Here is a 22,158-nt window from a genome sequence, read left to right as displayed (position 1 = left end):
GGAGAAGACACTACTTTGCTACTTCAAACTTAGTGAAAAACTAATGGGCAACTAACAAGAAGCAATAAAGGAGATTTGACACGACACTGATCTGTCATACATCTAGTTACTGTTAAAACTATAGCTCAAAATTAAAAAAAAAAAATTATTTGGCAACGGTGAAAGTCAAGCTAGCGTCCTTGACATTGCCTGGTTCATCCTTGAGTATCTTCAATAGCTTTATATTTCAGAATTGTGTTGGTAGACAGTGATGAGCTCCTCTACTAGCTAAGTCAATTAGAAGAGCAACTTGATGGTTACTAATATGATTCTTCTTTACGTTGAGGGAAGGGAGTTGACAATAATTTAATAGACATTCATAAGAAAACTACACTTTACACACTGGAGATTTATAAATAACTAGCTTATTGGTGTCTCCGCTGTACATTAATGTCAGTAGTGTTGATAAGCTATGTTTCTCAAAAAGTCATACGTTGAGTTTTTGTCTGCACTTGTTATCAGCGCGGAATCAAATTTCTAATCTCTTTTGCTTGCAGAACAAAGAAACAAAGATACGTGTATTATTTTAGTTTGCAAGAGTGATCCTTCAATATGACAACTTTGACATTCTTTAGTTTGTCTCATAGACATACATGTCTATGGTCTGTCTATTTCAAAGTCGCAATTTTCATCATTTTATTTTCAGTAGTTTTTTTTTTCTTTAAGCTACCTTATCTAGCCCCAACATTTCTCCGTATTTTTTTTTATTTTTTATTTCCCTGAGTTACTTATTTTACTACTTAAATAATGCTAACCAGATTTTAGAAATCAAAAACTAAACCAGTGTACACAAATGTGTTTAGCCATCATAGTGAAAATCCAAAACAAGCAAAGAGAATTTCTTTTCCAAGATGTCATTCAAAGTCTACAATAGGGACACACCCAACGATTGCTGATTGGTTGCATAAAGACTAGAAATTAAGTAAGGAGCTTGCAAGGAAATGTACAATTAATATTAAATAAATAACAGGATAAAGGTCCACTATAAAAATATACAAGTTTGCATGTACTATTTTATTTAGCCGAGGGCCAGGAAGATGTAGGAAATGTTCATTATCATACGAGACATTTTAATAGTTCGATTATAAAAGAATGGACATGTTTATTATCAGTCGCCTAATAAATACATTTTCGAGGTTTGTTTTCAATAATTTTTTTTATTTAAATCGTTATTTTAATAAAGATAAAAGGAACTTTCATTTGTTTGCCATGTACATGTTTACAAAACCTTTATTACCTTTGTCTGTCTGGTACAATTTTTGAACACGGTCATTCCTCCCACACCGTGTCCAAAAAACTGTACCAGACAAAGTTAATATAAGTTTTGTCCAACGCCCCGGGCTTGCTACCCTGCCTCATAGTGGCGCCCGGGTGGAAACGGTCGTGAGAGGGGACGGCTAGGCCAAAGGGTAGCGAAACAAGGCTCCAGCGGGAGTGCCTAAGAGGGTGTGAGAGTATCCTCATTGCACTGTGCGGGGATGTAAAAGAGCTCCCGCAGCGATCTGTCAACGACCAGGCGCCGTCCCTCAAGGGGCCGTTGCATAAATGGCGTGTCCCAGCATGGTATAATAAATGAAAATGACGGGGGACCCAGTGGTGCAGCCTTCGGCCGCGTCTCCAGTCCGCGAGTCCGGAGTGTCCGTGTCCATTGGAAATGAACGCAAAACCAAACTCTAAGTTTAACCCCGAGTCTCACACAGACAGGGTGGCGGGAAGGAGAAACTCGCCGCCCACTTCAGGCCGGTGGAAGTGAGCTTTTGTTCGCTTTTGCTGGTCTTAGAGTTCCAAGTGCAATGCACACATCTCTACTAGACAATTTCAGATTACTCCCACACCAGCTCTTTGATCAAGTTTAAACTTTGCACAATTATTCAATGTACCTATGAAAACATAAATCAATACAAAAATGTACCAATTAGCTCATTAATTATTGTAATTTATTATTTTGTTTGGTATTGAAATAGGAAAATAAAAATGCTACTTATTTAGAGACGAGGCTGTATAAGTGGAGTTAATTCCCTTATCACGTTTTGTACATGTTTTTTCTCCCACTTCGCATTAATTATTCATAGTCGATTTCAATACATGAATCAATAAAAAAACAACTAACCAATTAATTCATTAATTAGTGGTGATTAATTTTTTTTATGAAGAAAGAGAGCTTATTCCTGCAGTATAACAGTGATTTTGCTGTTCTTCCTCTTAGATAAGGATAAATTAAAAAAAAAGTTTTTACAAAATATTTCGCTTTTTATAGAATCAAAACAGAGCTGCCAAGTTGCTTTAACTTAAACTGTTCCATTCACTAATTAAGCGCTAGATTTGATATTCTTTATGTCAGATGGAAAGATGTTTCTCGTTTCATTTCCACACGAGCAACCCACAAACTGAATCTAAGTTCAATGCACATTCTTGCAATCAATAAAGCTTATCATTGAACAAAAAAAAATGTCTTCTCTCTTTTCACCAGAGAAAACTTTTTCTTTTCTGCTCTCTAATGCAAGGACACACTTGCGCACATACAAGGCTTTTAGGCTTCAACCTTAAGAGTGAATACTCAAAGATTTATCTACCCAGAAGGGCCCGAGGCTTTAATCATGCGTACTCCACCCAGTCTCTCCTTCCCGCTCCTTCTTTTTTTTCCTCACTCTTTCCCAATCACAATGATAGCCAGAAGACACAAGACAAGAGTAAGCTTAAAAAAAAAAAAAGAAAAATCAACTCATAGTAAGATGAATTCAGTAAAATTATGAGTTCCTGGACAGTGTCCCTCCGATTCGGGCATTGTGTCCAAAATGTATTAATTTATTCATTGCTAGTAAAAGTAAGTTATAAAGATAAATAGTTCAATGTACAATATTGAATTAGTGATATACATTGGGAGGGATATTGGTCACACCCTATGAAAAGCTAGAAAGACCTTAGATTGGGGAGCTGAATTAGTCACCCCCTAAAAAAAGATGACAACAATTGAGACAGACCTTAGATTAGGGGGTGAATTGGTCACATCTTAAGATACCAACAACAGAGCTAGACAGACCTTAGATTAAGGGTGGATTGGTCACATCCTAAGATACCAACAACAGAGCTAGACAGACCTTAGATTAAGGAGTGGATTGGTCACATCCTAAGATACCAACAACAGAGCTAGACAGACCTTAGATTAGGGGGTGGATTGGTCACATCCTACGATACCAACAACAGAGCTAGACAGACCTTAGATTAAGGGGTGGATTGGTCACATCCTAAGATACCAACAACAGAGCTAGACAGACCTTAGATTAGGGGGTGGATTGGTCACATCCTAAGATACCAACAACAGAGCTAGACAGACCTTAGATTAAGGGGTGGATTAGTCACATCTTAAGATACCAACAACAGAGCTAGACAGGGCTTAGATTAAGGGGTGGATTAGTCACATCTTAAGATACCAACAACAGAGCTAGACAGGGCTTAGATTAAGGGGTGGATTAGTCACATCTTAAGATACCAACAACAGAGCTAGACAGACCTTAGATTAGGGGGTGGATTGGTCACATCCTACGATACCAACAACAGAGCTAGACAGACCTTAGATTAAGGGGTGGATTGGTCACATCCTAAGATACCAACAACAGAGCTAGACAGGGCTTAGATTAAGGGGTGGATTGGTCACATCCTAAGATAGCAACAACAGAGCTAGACAGGGCTTAGATTAAGGGGTGGATTGGTCACATCCTAAGATACCAACAACAGAGCTAGACAGGGCTTAGATTAAGGGGTGGATTGGTCACATCCTAAGATAGCAACAACAGAGCTAGACAGGGCTTAGATTAAGGGGTGGATTGGTCACATCCTAAGATACCAACAACAGAGCTAGACAGGGCTTAGATTAAGGGGTGGATTGGTCACATCCTAAGATACCAACAACAGAGCTAGACAGGGCTTAGATTGGGGAGATGAATTGGCCACACTTTAAGATGACAAAAAGCAATTAAAATGCCAGCAAGAGACCGAGAAGAGTCACGTGTTCCACGAGTAAAAGAAAACACGGATGATGATGAAGATTAATATTTAAAAAAATTCTAAAAAAAATACTTTTCACATCATTTGCACTATCTTTATTCGTTTAAATAAAAAAAAAGATATTTGTTCTACTTCTAGGATGGCTTGACGATAATCAGTATAGTCTAAGATTCAAATTCAACTATTTAAAAAAATGGACTCCTGACCAGATTTTGCGCTTTGATCATAAAATATAGACATAGTGAGAATTTAAAACCAGGAATTAAAGTTAATAATAATTTAAGGAATTTTTGAAGTCCAAGTTTTATAAGAGTTTCATAAGTTTCATAAAGTTTAAAAAATCCATAACATTTTTCTCTATACCGGTTGTTGCCCTCAGCAGCCTATTGCCGGCACGCTACTGCGCGTTAAAAAATTTGATGAGATCCGACCGTCTGAGAAGGATGATGAAATTTAAAAATATTTTTTTTTTATCCTTACCTGAATTTTTCTTTTGAAAAAATGAGATCCCGAGCAGGCAATCTTCATCAACACCTGAGGAAGAGACAGAGGGTAGAACAGTGTAAGAGGATTATATTACTGTCAGACGTTCACACACACACACACACACACTCTAACACACACACACAGACCCTGGCACTAGAATACACACAGACTAAGACAGACGGAGTGGAAATGGTTGAAGAGATAATTATGAAGTCAAACTAAGCCAGTACTTAAAGTCTGGGAGAGTCGAAATTGAGATTTAGGCAGAAAATAAAAAACAAAAAGAAAATGGCGACAGAGTTCTACAGGGACAAGCGAATAGTGATATGAGAGAACAAAAAAAAAAATAAGAGAAATAGAAGGAAAAGAAAGAGAATTAAAGAGATAGAGAGAAACAGTGGAAGTAAAAAGAAGAAAAAGTAACAGGAACAAAAAATAAAAATCTTTAAAAAAAAAAAACAAAAAAAAAACGTATTTAAAGGGTAAGAACTCTGCCCTTAAAACTATATATATATATATATATATATATATATATATATATATATCAATTGAATTGATATAAGCTTTTCTAATAAGCAAAGAAATCAGAGAATAAATGGAATATATGTATATATCATGGGCGTAGCTGGGGGTGTGGGTGGGGTTCAATCAAGGAAATCCTATGCCGAACTGAGAGTCGACCCCTTAGTAAGGATGTGACAAAGCGTCGCATGAGGTTTGCGGGACATTTTCTCCGACAAAATGAACTATGCATAGTAAGAGTTGCGATGACATGGAGGCCATTACGAGAAAAGCGCAAACAAGGACATCCTAGTACAACTTGGCGTCACACTTTCATGGGTGTGGGAGAAATAAAGTGTACACACTTTTTACCAGACAGACAGACAGACAGATAGAGTGAGCTGATATAAGCTTTGTAATAAGAGAAAGTTAAAGCGAATACAAGAAAGAGAACAAAACAAGACAAAAGTGGCTGTACAATAGAAATCTGGTTAGAAGAACAGAGAGAGAGAGAGAGAAAGAGAGTAGTAAATTGGGAGAAAGTCATTGAGATTGAGAGAGAGAGAGAGAGAGAGAGAGAGAGAGAGAGGGAGAGAGAGAGAGAGTAGTAAATTGGGAGAAAGTCATTGAGATTGAGAGAGAGAGAGAGGGAGAGAGAGAGAGAGTAGTAAATTGGGAGAAAGTCATTGAGATTGAGAGAGAGAGAGGGAGAGAGAGGCAGAGACAGAATGAAAAATAGTTAAAAAAAACACTTTGAAAATTGTGAAATAAAAAAGAAGTCAGAAAGAGAAGGACAGAAAAGAGAGATAAAGAGGGCCAGAGAACGTGAGGAAAATGGAGAGAGAGAGAGAGAGAGAGAGGGAGAAGGATCTGTAGGTAACAGAATGATACTACTCCGATCATACAGATGTAATCTAGTTTTTCTAGTCAGTATATAATAACAGACTGGGCAATTGAAATTATAGTATTTACACTTATTAAACATTATTTTGTCAAAAAATTATTGATTGTTCTACGTCTCTTTAAACCAGTTTTGACTAAGTTAGGGCGTGTCTCCAAATTTTCATAGAAATAAGATTTTCTATTAGAAATGCAAAGTTTCAAAAGCTATGTCCAAAAAAGTGTCCTACAAATGTAGTCCAGCATTATTTTACCAGACACAACTATAGAACAAACAGTTAAGGATTCGGTCCCAATAGAGCCTGTTCATTGTGGCTCATCATGAAACATAATAGAACTACGCCACAATCTCTCCGACAGAAGTCTTAAACAAGAGAAAAAAAAATGGTCCGAAATAAATTAAACTATAAATATCTTCATCTTAGCGGACCAAGTGGTTTTAAGAAGAAAAAAAAAACAAGGGACGATAACCAAGATTAAATTTCCGGTCATTTCCCTCCTCACTCTATATCCCCACAAAAATGCCACATAAATAAATAGGTTAACATTTCAAGATGATTCTAGGTTCTAGACCAAATCGATAATAGCATCCCATAAAAATACTTTGTGTGTAAGTGGGACGGTGTAATTCTATTGGCCAGCAGTTTTTAACTTTTAGTAGCTTCATTTCGAATATTTGCCGCTGGCTCTCTCTATATATCTCTCTCTATCTCTCTTCGGCGTTTTACTTCGACCAATATAATTTCATTTCCAACTTATCTCCAGTGTCCTCAGTCAGATTATATTTTGTTAGTATCAATCTCTGTTAGTCTTCTGTGATTATTTTAGGTTTCTTCGGCAGTCTATTAGTTTTAAACATTAGTCAATTGTGTTACTTTGTCAACTATCTATCTGACCTATCTAACTATCTATCTATCGCTTTCTATCTATTTATCTATCCCTCCTTTCGTCCGTCCGTCCACCAACCTACCTACCTACCTACTTGCCTGCCTGTCTCTCTGTATGTCCGTCCGTCAGTCCGTCCGTCCACCTACCCACCCACCCATCTATCTATCTATCTATCTATCTATCTATCTATCTATCTATCTATCTATCTATCTATCTATCTATCTATCTATCTATCTATCTATCTATCTATCTATCTATCTATCTATCTATCTATCTATCTATCTATCTATCTATCTATCTATCTATCTATCTATCTATCTATCTATCTATCTATCTATCTATCTATCTATCTATCTATCTATCTATCTATCTATCTATCTATCTATCTATCTATCTATCTATCTATCTATCTATCTATCTATCTATCTATCTATCTATCTATCTCTCTCTCTCTCTCTCTCTCTCTCTCTCTCTCTCTCTCTCTCTCTCTCTCTCTCTCTCTCTATCTATCTATCTATCTATCTATCTATCTATCTATTTGTAATTTGTAAAAAAAAAACTGTAAAAAAAAATGGTCCATTGAGCACAATGTAAGATCTTGAATGAAGACTTTACTCCTCCCCCACGAATTTTTTTTTTTGTAAATCACACAGCGCCACCTATCCAATTATGCCATCAAATTCGTGACGGGGTCTGACCAAAGTCCGAGGAGGGAAGACCACACAATCCAGGCTTAATGAGACCACCAGCGACCAAAAACTATGTGTCTCGCCTAATAATTGAAAGTGTTTAGTGTCAGAGCCAACTGTGACCCCCCAGCTAAATATACCCACGTCTGCTCATGCGCACTTGTAGGCCCGTATCTGTGTCTCTATTATTATTATTATTATTATTTTGGTGTGCGTGTGGTGGAGGGGTGAGTGGCAAATTATTTTGGCTAAGCTAATACATTTCAATCAATAGGACTGCCATGACTATTTTGATTTTATAAAATACTATTTATGGTGTCACTTTGTGGTATTCTTGATAGTGTATGTCTTAAGATGCTACGATGATTTAACTCTTTCTCTCAGTAATTATTTACCACATTCTGTTGGAATCAACGCTGGTATCGTCAGTTAGGAGAGAAAGAGTTAATGGATTAGATTTACAGGATTAAATGTAAAGGATTAGATGTACAGGATTACATGTTACGGATTATTTGTCCACTCCCAAACACAACGAAACTCAGAAATGAATGACAGAAACAAATCCACGAAAGCAATATCCAAATGAACAGATCCAATAAGAACAACCTTGTTTGAATCTCTGTGACATTTTACTGCTCGGGAGATTACATTTTCTTTTCTTTAGCAACTTCTCAAGCTACTAAAAGAGTCCAATGCTAGAATCACATCCACTGTCACAGGTTAGAACATTTTGTAATCACCAGACGCTGCAGCGTTTTCGGTCTTCTTCCTACTTCTGATTTGTACACCATTTGCGATAAACGATAACTCCTTAATGCATGTCCTCCAAGCGGATCTGGGGGCGCTGTGGAAGAGTGGTCAAGCGCTTGGCTTCCGAACCTGTGGTCCTGGGTTCGAATCTCAGTGAAGACTAGGATTTTTGAACTTCTGGATTTTTAGTTCGCTCCTGAGTCCACCCGACTTTAGTTGGGGAAATTAAAGGCGGTTGGTCGTTGTGCTGGCCACATAATACCCGACTCGTTAACCTTGGCCAAAGAAACAGGTGACCTTAACATCATCTGCCCTATAGACCACATGGTTTGAAGAGGTAACAACAACAACCATGTGAATTCTATACTGTGCGTCCTTCTCCCGACTGCTGGTGTCGATTCTGTCGTTAATTGTCCAGAACTCTTTCCTAGACATTTGACATGGTGCCCATTGCAGTATTCCCAGTGGACACGCAGCCACAGCTGCGACCTACATGTTTTGCAACATCCAAGTAAGAGAAAGAATTAGGAACAGAGAGAACCGGGAGAAAAGACAGAAAGAGTTAAAGAAAGAAAATCAGGAGTAGAAGAAGAAAGAGAGAGAAGCATGGATAGAGATAAAGAATGAAAGAATAGGCCTAATGATACCCAGGGAGAGGGAGAGAGAAAGAGAGTGAGTGAGATAGAGAGAGAGAGAAGATATAAAAATGTACTCCGTTGACACTTATTCATAGTTATTAGTTCTTAGCACACACACACACACACCTACCAACAGAAACTATACACACATACAGAAGTGTTTCTTTAAGTCCTGTATATAGGTACACACACACACCAACAGATTTCCTCTTCAAGAATCAGATCTCCGATTTACTCTCTCTTACGTCACGAGGGGGGTCGAACGTGCGAGTGCGACCTCATTTATCATTCAGTGAGTCGAGCTGACCCCAAGGCGGACCGCATCATGAACCTTGGTCAGTTACGCACACTTCACATTGACTTTAGGACCAGTCACTGGCCACTTAGAAAAAACTTGTACCAAAAAAACAACAACCTACAGGAACGTTTCTTCTCAGTAATCAATCAAGAAACACTAACAGGATTTAAATCTACTAGCACCATCAAACATTCTTGTAAAGCAGCGAGTCTCAAACTGTCTTTTTTTTTACGCACCAACATCGTGACCTACTAAATGTATTGTGCTGACTTCTATTAATTGAGACTTCGACACAGAGAAATATATTGCCAGAACCATTTTACATAATTAAAAACGCAAAACAAAATGCTTTATTCACTGCTGCTGCCTTTTTAAAAACAAAGATTTTATCAGTCTGGTACAATTTTGCAAACTTTCACTTCACAATGTCGGATAAAGTTGAAACTTTATACAATTATTCAATGTCCCCAAAGCTACGAATAACAAAAAATAAATATCTGGGTAAAATTAATCGCTGCCGTTCCGATCATGTAAGGTGCTTAGTTGTTATAGGCATAATGTAAGTGAAATTGTCATATTTTGTATGAATCGAAAGGCAGTCACTCAGGTACCTTTCATATATTGTGTAGATTTTAGCATCTCAAATTAATGTCTTTTTGCGGTTCTTAATTTAAATCGTTTTGACTGTTCATTATAAAGTTCTTTATGAATAGAAAAAAGAAAAAAAAAAATCAGTAGAAGATTATATTACTCACTTTATCTGTCCCTTGAAATCTAGTGGAAGGGTGTAAAGAATGAAAAATGTGAGAAATTGTTTGCAAAATTAAAGAAAAAGTTACTCCTCATTTAATTTGAATTTTTTTTACAACTGTGATTAATTTTATTAATTTGTTAGAAAAGATTAAAAACGAAAAGTCCCATTTCAAATTCTTTCACGGTTAAATAAAAAAAAATGAAAAAAAATCCTACATTTATTATCTTACATTATTTCTCTTTAATTTTTAAAATATATTTTTTTCATACCTTTTTCTCCTATATCTTTCTCTTCTAGATTTCTCTCTTAGACTTTTATGTAAGATTTCAATATACATCTCTATTTCTTAGAGTTTCCCGTTATTCTTTCTTTGGTATCTTTCCTATATTTCTTTCGTAGATTTTTCTGCTATATTTCTCTCTTAAAATTCTGTCCTATATTTCTCTCTTAGAGTTCTCTCCTATATTTCTATCTTAGATTTCTCTTCAAAATATGAATGTCCAGCTGCTTCCCTGCTGTCTTTGTACTCGACTTGCTTATTCGGTTAATAAGCACACACACACACGTTTACAGGCACCCACACAACAATAATATGGTGATCACAAAAGGTCAGGGCAACTCCCACAATCTCATTTGCATCAATCTTGTCACTGTCGCTGAGAGAGAATGTGGTACAAGAGAGGAGGGGTGGTGGGGTGGAGGATAGGGAGAGAAGGAAAACAGAGGGAGGAAGAGAGAGAGAGAGTGAGATGATGTCACAGACATACAGACATGACCTGGTCACCGGGAAAACGTGACTGCGGACTCGCCGGACGTGAATTAACATCAATGTAGCGGAAGCCAGATCTACAACTACCCGTAATTACATTGAGCCGCTATCAATAGTGTAGTGAGACTAGTTGAACTACTGGGCTGAGGAATCAGCACCACTCTTTCTCTAAACTAGACGGAGACATTTTATACCGGCCACATTAGATGAGAGTAGCATCTTACGTTCCTAATGCCTGATAACTTGGAGTTCTATCCAATAGTATAATATTAGTTTGCATAGGGACCTGAGGTAGTCAGACGCTACTGCTGAATCTTTCACAACTCGACGCCTTCTGCTTCATTCTTATTTAACTGACAGCTTCAAATTGAACACATAAAGAAATATATATGATTAATACTAGAAATATATGGCCATACACGGGGCGGACTGGCTATATAGGCATTCGCCAGATGCCCGGTGGGCCGATTGCCTAAATGGGCCGGTATGACCAAGAGAAGGGCCGCATGGATACCACTATAGCACCGTTAGCACGTATTAAATTGTTAAAGGTTTATAATATTCTCTTATAAAAGGGGCCCTCTGAGCGTCATTTTTTGTGTGTGTAAATCTTTCACAGGCTCTACAGTGTAATACTAATTAAATCTAACCTATTTCCGAAATAATGTAGTAGCTTACATCCGTAGACAGTGCTAGTAGTGGGCTTCATCCTTTAAGGGTCTACACACTTAGCGATAAAAAGGCAAGATAAAGAGTTCCCTTAATGCACGCGTACAGTTATCGATACATAATCAAACTTAACATAATGGTTTTGAGGACAGATAGACCTAGAATTGGATGCCCATCATACGATATACAATGTGTGGGACGGATTGTATAGAAATGCCCGGGCCGATTTTGTCACCCAGTCGGCTCTTGGTCATACATTATATCTAAAAAAAATGAAAACAGGAGTAGCAACATTAAAAAAGTCCAGACTGGTGAATAAGTTGAAAAAAAGAAAACATTTATTATAATTAAACTAACTGGCTAATTGCATACAGGATGCGCTGGCCCTGGGGTAAAGAGTTCGAATCCAGGTGAAGACTATAATTTTTATTTTCAGGATAATTGGGCGCCTCTGAGTCCACCCAGCTCTAATGGGTACCTGACATTAGTTGGGGAAAAGTAAAGGCGGCTGGTCGTTGTGCTGGCCACATGACACCCACGTTAACCGTGGGCTACAGAAACATATGACCTTTACATCATCTGCCCTATAGATCGCAAGGTCTTAAAAGGGGAACAACTTTTCTAATCTGGCTCATTATAATAAAATAGATCTATAGATTTGGAAATCATCAGCATTGCTAACACTTGACTTAAAACAACCGAGTTCAGTATTTGCAAGCACTGTGGTGTGCATCTATTCTTATAAACAGTTTTCCACGTACGGGACTTAATGTCTTGGACTACGTCCGTCCGTCACGTCTAGATCCAATTGGTAAATATTCCCATTGATCGCCGCCCGACGTAATGTTTGATGTTTATCATTCTATTCATCGATGCGTCAAGGAGCATCCGTTTATGACGCCTACAAGCTAGACATGTAACGTTAACATGTCCATAGATTCAATGATTGGACTGAACACTGGAACGCTCCCTGTTCAGGCAGAGGCCTGCACACAACACACTCATGCAAGTGTGCGTCTACTTCAGACTCCCTAGAGTTGGTTGTCGTGTAGACTAGAGGATAACATTCATCGTTTGAGGACGCTCTTACTTGTCGGTCTCGTCACGTGTTCACACATTTTCATTTCTGCAGCACAAGCATGAACAGATACACGTAAACAAACAAACAAACACACACACACACTATCGAGTTTTTCATGCAATGATAATAACCGAGGTGTTTTCTTTTTTCTCTACCTTTATATTTTCATCACATGCATATTTCATGATAGCTGCATTCATAATCTTATCTTTGAATTAAATTCCGGGGGATCGAAAACATGAAATGTCACGAGCCTTCTGAATCGGACCAAAGGTTCTCAAACAGTTCTTTTCAAATAAAATTCGTTCATAGGCTGTCGAAACAAGTCTTAATTTACATGTTAAAGCAAAGCAAAATAAGAATTAGAGGATTGGAAGAGGCACATTCGCCATTTTGTTTAACTCAATTTATTTATGATTGTTTAATTTTCGGCCTCTAGATCTGTGAAAGTTGAATTACGTTTAAAAGTGGACTATTATTCTGTAATGACACTGTTCAATTGTGAAAAGTGGTTCATCACATGATACATAATAAATTGAAGAATTATAGAGTTTTATTTTTGGTCCCTACATGTGTGAAAATCCAATAAGATTTATAAGTTGTGCATTATTTATTAAGGGGCGACGTGGCTGAGTGGTTGGCTTCCAAATCTGGAGTCTTGAGTTCCAATCTTGGTGAAGATTGTGATTTTGAATTTCTGGATCTTAAGGGCGTCCACCCAGCTCTAATCGGTACCTGACTTACGTTGGGAAAAGTAATGGCATTAAGTGGTTTATTACATTATTATTGTGGGTTATTGTATTTGAGTCCTTACATTATTGAGTTATTACATTATTAAGAGGGTTACTGTATTACTAAGTGTGTTATTACATTTTTCAGTGGGGTATTACATTTCTATGTGCAGTAATACATTAATAATTGCGGCAGTATATATCTACTAGAAGACTTACAATTTAGTGTTGTACTTTTCTAATTCCGTTATTTTCTTCTGGTCATAAACTATTTAATTTTTTTTCTTAAAGTTTTCATTAATTTGTTTCCTAACAAAGACTCTCCCAGTCCCAGATTCTCTCTCCTCCCACCGGTCCACAAAAGAGATTGGACCCTAGCGCACTGAGCATGCTATAAGCAAGAAAGATGGACAACCAAAAATAATTTTAAAATAATGATTAAAAGAAGGAGCAAAAAAAAATGTCAAAATCCGTTTTGAGACAGAAATCCCGCAGCATTAGAGGTAACTGACTGAACCACTGGTACCTCTGGTAAACTGAATCATCTTCACAATATGATCCTGCGAAACAAAAAAACTCCCTGGCTAACATACAAACAGAGACCTCTTTCAAACCATTCGATCTATGGAAAAGGGGGGGGGGGTTGGGGCGGGCGCAGATGATACAAATTCAAAGCTCATGTTTCAATACTGACAGTTAATGAGGGCGTCATGTGACCAGAACAACGACCAATCGCTTGTACTTCTCTAACATATTCCAGGTACCCATTAACGTTGGGTGTTTTCAGAGGCGTCCTAAATATCCCGAAATTCAAAACTCGATTTAAACTCGAGACCTCTCGCTGAGGAGGTTAAATGCTTTACAACTCAGGCACCAAAAAAAAAATGTTTGATTCTGTACTCTGTTTAAATTGTTAAAAAATTGGACAACATACAAGGGAGTGAATACATCTATACGCTACAGTCAGCGAAGATTGCGTGCTCTAATTGTCTGAGAAGTCCAATCACTATGGAAATGAATAAAACCGGAGAGAAAAGTGGGACATTCAAGGGAGAAAACTGGCATATTTTTTAAAAAATAAAATGAATTCCCCTTAGGCTAGCTAAATAATTAATGCTCCATAATGATTCAATGCTACACGCAGGAAGAGAGTTGTCCTTCTTTATTGATTTTATAAACAAGGCAGATAAAGGGACGCTATTTATGCAGGCAAAGATTTTAATCTTCATCTTGGAAAAAAAATGGATTTGATGAATGGGTCACGTAATATGTGTGTGTGCATGTGTTTCTAATTCTAATTTGAATAGTGTGTTTTGTTTCTTTTTAAAATCGTTTTCTGCCTTTAAGCAAATTCATTGCACCACTTTCAAACTAAATGGTTTCTGTTTTATATAAGTGAAATTCACACATTAATTAGTGCAAGGACCGTATCATATCTTACTTAGAGTATAAATTATTTAAACCCAGTGACTTTCAAGTTTGGACAGTTAATGAATAATTTTAATGTGAAATGTTGTGTAAACCGTAAACTTACGTTAGTGTCTTATGTGTTGTTGGCAATGTCATCTCTTCAGTACTGAATAAATATTTTAAAAATGAGTAAATCTACACTTCATTAAGATTAACATATCAGGTGAAAGTATATCAGGTGGAAGTATATCAGGTGAAAGTATATCAGATGAAAGTATATCAGGTGAAAGTATATCAGGTGAAAGTATATCAGGTGGAAGTATATCAGGTGGAAGTATATCAGGTGGAAGCATATCAGGTGAAAGTATATCAGGTGGAAGTATATCAGGTGGAAGTATATCAGGTGGAAGTATATCAGGTGAAAGTATATCAGGTGAAAGTATATCAGGTGGAAGTATATCAGGTGGAAGTATATCAGGTGGAAGAATATCAGGTGGAAGTATATCAGGTGAAAGTATATCAGGTGAAAGTATATCAGGTGAAAGTATACCAGGTGAAAGTAAATCAGGTGGAAGTATATCAGGTGAAAGCATATCAGGTGGAAGCATATCAGGTGGAAGCATATCAGGTGAAAGAAATATCAGGTGGAAGTGTGGGCCATTATAACGTTCTACATAAGAACTCTTTAATAAAAAACATTGAAGAAAAAGAAATAATTTTCTTACATTTAAAGCTTATATTAAGCGTTTTTGGATCAGTCAGTTATTACATTTGTAATAGATCTAGACCTACAGGTTTTGGAGACGAAATTATTGAAGGAGGTAGTTGAAGTCAGTTGCGTTTATAATCAGAGTTAGGACTTACAAAAACGTGAGATCTAGATGTTACTAGTTGATTGTAGAGGAATTTGATCAGCCATAATATTGTAGAATCCTGTATCTGAATTGCAGTCTGAATTGTATTATATCTATATTTATATCTATATTTATTGTTTTAAGATCGAGTTTAAAATAATAAAACTCAAGAGAATTATAAAAAAAATAAATTTAAACATGGTTATATTTTAATTTCTAGAAATTGGTAGAGTTGACCTGTAACTCAGTTGTTGGGTTGTACGAGTGTGTAGTTATATTGTATTTATAGACATGTCCACGCCTCTCTTGGTGCTTCTTTACGTCTGCTAACGCAAATGTCTCCCAGAACTTACTACTTACACTTAATGCACTAAATACATTGAATAAAGATACTTGGTAGCAGACCATAAGTTTATTGAGTAGACATACTTTGGCTAATCCAGCCTCAAAGGCACACATATTAACATCATAAAATATTGTTACAATTCCATGTTCAGAATACACTTCACGAATTACATACTGCAGCTGAAAACCTACAAATACGTCCACACTCTACAAAGACCAAACAACAACTGAGGTTTTCACTTCGAGGTCAGTCTTACACCGTTAGCTTTACTGTGCAAAAGGCACTAGATGATCAAGTGACTACAAGATCACTTTATGTCACAGTGAGTCTCAAACGAGGCTGTGACATAACCCTCAATTGTCTCGCCCATTATCACCCCCTCCCCTATATTTCTGCTCATGGTGCGATATCGATAAATGTACTTTCCTAGCATCTGGAATAAATTTACGTCGCAAAATATTATCGCCATTTGGTGTAAATGATCAAATAGGGTGTCTATTGCTTTGTCAATCACAAAATTAGACAATAAGGCACGCGGTCTATCTACCTGTTATTTATTTAAAATAACTTCTAAAGCACGAGTCTAGATAACCTGGACATTTCTACGTTCGGCGACCCAATTTAGTGGTCACCACATTGGCTAAACTGAGGTATCATCTTGTGGGATTGGCTTATACTTCTGTCCATCTGCTAAACTGTTCTACTAAGAGCTCAAGACTATAGTTTCCTGCCCTTTGTCTCATTCCACTATGTAAACGAGGTCTTAGAGAGTCATTGGCCAGTTGCCTTTTTAAAAAGTTTTTTAGTTGATCATAGGCGGCCTATCTCTAAGATTGTCATCTTTTCCAATGTGTTCATTCCGGCTGACTGGAAACGCTCTTCGGCTCTCTTAAACCTGCATGGAACTATCAAGTCCTTCTTAATTTTTAGTGGCACGTTTGGACGTGTTCTTTCATAGATTTTTCATATTTATTATAATATATTTGTACTCTGCTTGGTTGGCTGAGGCCTGTACCAAAACCCACTGATCTCTGGGATAGGAAAGATTCCAATTATAAAGTAGCCTTGAATCCAGGCTCTTGACTCGAATGTCAGTCCGATCAATAGATCGTTAAAGAAACCCTGCCCTATTCAGTGACTGAAGAGAGGGCATCGGCTAAACCCTGAACTCCTAGATCTGCTTCTGAAGGTGATTCCTCAATGTTCATATTTGCATCCTTCAAGAGCATCCCCGCCTTAACGCCGTCCTATTCGCAGGCGATATCATCTCTGTTAGCGTTGCTTCCCCTTGCTCCCTCCTGCACTACGAGAGCGTGGGACAACCGGTGGACGCTTTAATAACAAGCACCGTCTCAAATTGGGAGCTTATCACCGCTGATTCTTTTCTACTACTTGGACTCACACTAACAGGCTTGTAAACATGTTTTACATGTTTCGGATGTTCCTTCAGAGTTGAAGATAATTACTTCCTAGTCCAAACCTCCCGCAGGACGACGGGGGATGGGAGCGAGCAGGGTTTGAACCCGGGACCATCGATAAATCTGAACGACAGTCCAGCGCGCAAACCGCACGACCAGGCAGCCATCCAATTGACCAGCCTACAGCGTTCACGTTAGAAGGATTAGTTGAGAGATAACTGATAACAGGAACATCATATAAACAATAGAGCAAACATGTCTATACAATCAGCAGTCTAAGGATATATTTACCAACCTACGCATACAATAAAGCCCAACAAGCCAAACGGTTATTGGCGTCACTTAAAAGTGATGCATCATTTGATACCCTGTGGTGCGTACCTTGCGTTTTTCCTGCTACAATTGTTTTTTGGTGTGCACAATCGTAGAACGCACCTACCTAGCTAGGCCTACATTGCTTTTGTTTTGTTGGGTATTTGGAGCGGATGTAAGGTTTTCTTCTCTCCGGCACCTGTTGGTGGGACAGATTGTTTACCCCTGTTTAGGGGGACTAGTAATGGGGCTGAAGTTTCGTACTGAAGATAGACCTGGCCAGTTGTGTCCTAACGGCATTGGTCTTACTAGTCTGTGAAAGATATTTTTAAAGTATTTTTACCTAGTGATTCAATGTGAATAGTTATGTTTACCTGTTTTTAAACCTTCGCATCACATTGTAATTAAGTCATCATAATGAATGTTATATTGACATCGTTCTCGGCTCGTCAACTATTCAGTTAAGCATGAATGTGTACAAAGGGTCGGCACTAACTATTGAGGCGCCCTATGCAAAAAGGATAGCGCGGTGCCCAGTCTGGGTAGGGATAAGGATAATAAATAAAAATTAAGATTTTGTATTAGACAATATATTTGTATTTGTATTTTACTTTTATTCAATGAAAGTTGACAATTCACTTTTTTTTTAATCGCGCGTAGTTTCCCATATTGAATAACACTCCAAATGACAATTTTCTCTATTTTTTAGGACAGGTTTATGAGTTTTCAGGAGATTTCAATCATTTCAGAATATTTGCAGAGCTTTTTCATATATTTTGCAATTTTAGAAGATTTCCAAGAGCTGGAAAATCTTGAGAACCCTGTTATAAGTTGTAATGGGTTCATTTAATATTTTACACCTAGAATTAGAGCGAGTCCTATGAAAATGCTTCACAGATATTTATTGTAATCCAAATACCAACGTAATAGTTATATCAACTACAGTTTAACCCTTCAAGCCTCGAGTCCAAAAAGAAAAAAAAACACATATCCATCGAAACACAGAATGACATTTTGGCGCAAATGTCTCGTGACTTGCACTTTTACGCTATTCCAAAAACAAAACAAAAGCTAAAAAAAAAACAACCACAAACATCTGTGGCCCTCAAGGGAGTGTATTAACGTAATCCCAAATAACATGCCAGCAAAGAGAGCATCGGACGATGTTTTAGCTCTGGGCCAGGCGAATTTCACATTGTCGTCTGCCCAAAGTAATTTGTACCATCAGAGAGTTAAAACAAAATGTTTGGAAAGGATAGTAAAAAGGAGGTCTTCTGGAGTGGATCAGATGTAAGCTCAAGAACAATATTTCTGATGAGCACTTCTGCTACACCAGACGATGTATTTTGTGTGGATACTTCTAAAAATGTACTTTAAATGTGGATTTAAAAAAAATGTGTTTGTACAAGTACTCCAAAAAGTGTTATGTTGAGTAAAAATTCCAATTTCTGACAGTGCGATCTGTAAGGCAGAAATTGGTAGACGATGTAAAAGTCATCGGATTTTGTGGCCCACGGTTAATGATGATGTCATGTGGCCAGCACAACGGCCAACCGCCTTTACTTCTATCCAACAAATGTCAGGTACCCATTAGAGCTGGGTGGACTCAGAGGCGCCGAAAATCTCGAAATTAAAAATCCCAGTCTTCACCAGGATTCGAACCCGGGATCCCAGCCACCGCGCCTCCGTAGATTCATAAAATTACGAAATACACTTTTATAAACAATTGCTCAGTACTCTCTCCATTTTAGGCCAATAATAAAAAAAAAAAATTAAAATAATTCTGACTGCTACAACCTTTAATAAATTCTGGAAACTTGGAAGCGAAAAGCTAAGAGAATGAATTGATAAAAAGAATAAAAGAGAAAGAGAGAGAGAGAAAGATGAGAATGAGGAAATAAAGAAAGAAAGAGAGAGAGGGTGAGAGAAAGGGGGAAAAGCTATTTATATGTAAATTTTTAAAATAATTTTAGTAATCCAAATATCACAATAAACTTTATCGACATTTCACCTAAAACAAACTAAATATTGTAATATACTTCATTGTATCCAAATTTTATCGTAACTAAATGAATCATCATAACATATTTCATTCTATCAAAATATGCCTATTAAATAAATCTGGTTAAATAGTTTCTCTTTGATTTAAGAGCTTCAACAAACTGGCCAACTTGTGTATAAAGTAGACTTTGTTATAATCTGGTTATTGGTCTGGTCCGTGTGGTGCGAATTTTGAATACATAATTTTTCCAACTTTACATTCTCGGATCATATTGAAACTATGTACAATTACTGATTAGTCCTAACAAAACATGATTAATTTTTTTTTAAATGTTAAATAAATAGTGGCAATTAATTACTTAAGGTTTATATCAAAAAGGGAAACAAATATGACAGTATTAAGAGATATAACTGTAAATATGGAGTTCTCTCCCCTTGAACAAGCTTTTTTTTAAATACGTATTTTTACAAATTATTTTACTTGCTACAAGTCATAGACTCATTGTAAATGGATAGAATAGATATTTAGAAATATGAGTAAAGAAACTCTATAGAATTACTTACCCCAATGAGTAAGATGGACACCACAAATAGACTTGCTTACCCCAATGAGTAAGATGGACACCACAAATAGACTTGCTTACCCCAATGAGTAAGATGGACACCACAAATAGACTTACTTACCCCAATGAGTAAGATGGACACCACAAATAGACTTACTTACCCCAATGAGTAAGATGGACACCACAAATAGACTTGCGTAGTGAAGCTTGTGCGCTATCTCCATTTCCTTGCTGTGGTGAAGCTGCCTCCGCATCATGTCCTTCTCTAAGTCCTGATTGACCTGCTGCCCAGTCGTCGTGTCATTATGACCCTTGTCAGGTTCTACAATAACGCTGTAGTTAGAACTATCCACGTCTCGAATCACCCGCCTGATGGCTCCCTTTATCCCCGGGGTGTCATAGACGCCATCCTCAACCACGGCGTGGATATCACTGAGTTTAGAATTCGTAGCACCCGTGCTTGATTTGTCGTTGAAGTCAGGGGCGTCGAGAGTTAAAGACGCGCTAGGCTCACTGTTGTGTAACAGAGGCGGATTATGCAGAGGCGTACTGTTGCCTGATTGCTTTGATGTTTCTGGGGCGGCACCGTAGGTGAGGCGATTGTTCAATTGCATAGTAAACATTTCTGAAAGCTGGGCGTAGAGAACAAGTAAATCTTTGGCGTATCGAAGGTAACCCTCGCCGAACGCTTCGTTCAGGATGTCGTCCTCTTCCTCGCTGATATATGGATCGTCGTCGTTGTTGGAAGGGCTGGAATTTTGAAGAAGGTGTTCATGAACACCGGAAATGAGGTAGTCAAGTATGTGACGAAAACTCTGGACGAGTATTGTTAGCGAGGTCACACGCGTAAGGTCCTCGTCCAGAGAATCTTCGTTGTTTGAGGCGCTTATCGGAGCCTCGGTGCTATTGCTTTTGAAAGAGCGCCTGAATCGGCGCCCCGTGTGCGAAATATTCCTCGAAGTGTCCACCTGTATAGTCCGACTAACACTTCCGGCTCTGTTAGTCCTCAAGTCGACTGGCGTTGCACTAAAGTTCTCCCACGGTTGGCCCATCGCTGCACTCATGTTGATGGACGGAGTGGATTTGGCCGCTGTTTCCGGCTTAACCCTCAGCCGGATCTGATCATGCACTGGGTTGTCCCACAGTATGGTAGCGTTTGCCACTTTCTCGTAGATGTAGGCTACCGTGTCACTGTCCTTGAAATCATCAGGGTAGCGTTTCTTGACAGCGAGTATGAAACTAAACGTCTGGTTCTCAGTAGCTGATAAGGTTTCTGAAAATTACGTACAAAGGTGACGTTAAATTACAATTGGAGACTTTCAAGATAAACAATACAAAATGTCACTATGTAGGTCAGTGAAACCTAAATGTTGTGAATTTATGACAGACTTTGACATCGACACATAAACGTAAACCTTTCAACAATTGAAAAAAAAACACAAGGATATATTAAGTACAGAATATATATTTAATCAAAGCAATCACAATAAAGTGCATCTGTAAACAACGCCATTAAATGTTGAACTATTAAAAACTGACTTCTACAGTACTTCTACGATTAGTCTCAAAACTCATGCCTCTGACAACAAAAACAATCTCCAATGATTGTAACTCTACTTTAACCAAGTTGTCAGGGTTCACTTAAGCTTGGCTGGACTTGGTTCCTGTGTTTCTTGACTTGGCTCGTTAGGGGGTATGAATACTCAATTACACTTATCAATAATTGTTTAGTTACTCAAATAAGAACAGTTACCACTAGATAGCCTACACATCAACTCCAACTCCAAATCCCCAAGAATATAACAATATTTTAATATCCAATATAGCTCAAATAATGCACAATAAATATTAATAAACAAACACCAGTCCAGGAACATAATACAACTAACGAATTACCAATTCACTCTATTAACCAACGGAAACCGCTATTCAAAGACATCACTTTATACTGCTCACATTCATGCCTGGAAAGGGGGGGGGGAGGGAGAGAAGAGGAGGAATAAACAAAGGGATATAACTCTTTCATACTTAAATAGTACAAAGAAATAACAGAATC

At 37.7% G+C, this 22,158-nt stretch overlaps 1 protein-coding gene across 1 annotated transcript in view; it reads right to left on the bottom strand.

Annotated features, from left to right (window-relative positions):
* The window catches only part of LOC106054331 (uncharacterized), a 133,467-nt gene that overhangs the window by 21,531 nt on the left and 89,778 nt on the right, over nucleotides 1-22,158 (bottom strand). The window contains exons 4-5 of the mRNA XM_056044610.1: nucleotides 20,264-21,375; nucleotides 4,525-4,578 (exon numbers count right to left, since the gene is read on the bottom strand). Of these exons, the coding sequence (XP_055900585.1) occupies nucleotides 4,525-4,578; nucleotides 20,264-21,375 (1,166 nt within the window). The remainder of the gene's footprint in view (nucleotides 1-4,524; nucleotides 4,579-20,263; nucleotides 21,376-22,158) is intronic.

This window comes from Biomphalaria glabrata, chromosome 10 (assembly GCF_947242115.1).
Source record: "Biomphalaria glabrata chromosome 10, xgBioGlab47.1, whole genome shotgun sequence".
NCBI classification, from domain to species: domain Eukaryota; kingdom Metazoa; phylum Mollusca; class Gastropoda; family Planorbidae; genus Biomphalaria; species Biomphalaria glabrata.
This window is presented reverse-complemented; position numbering and strand designations above follow the sequence as displayed.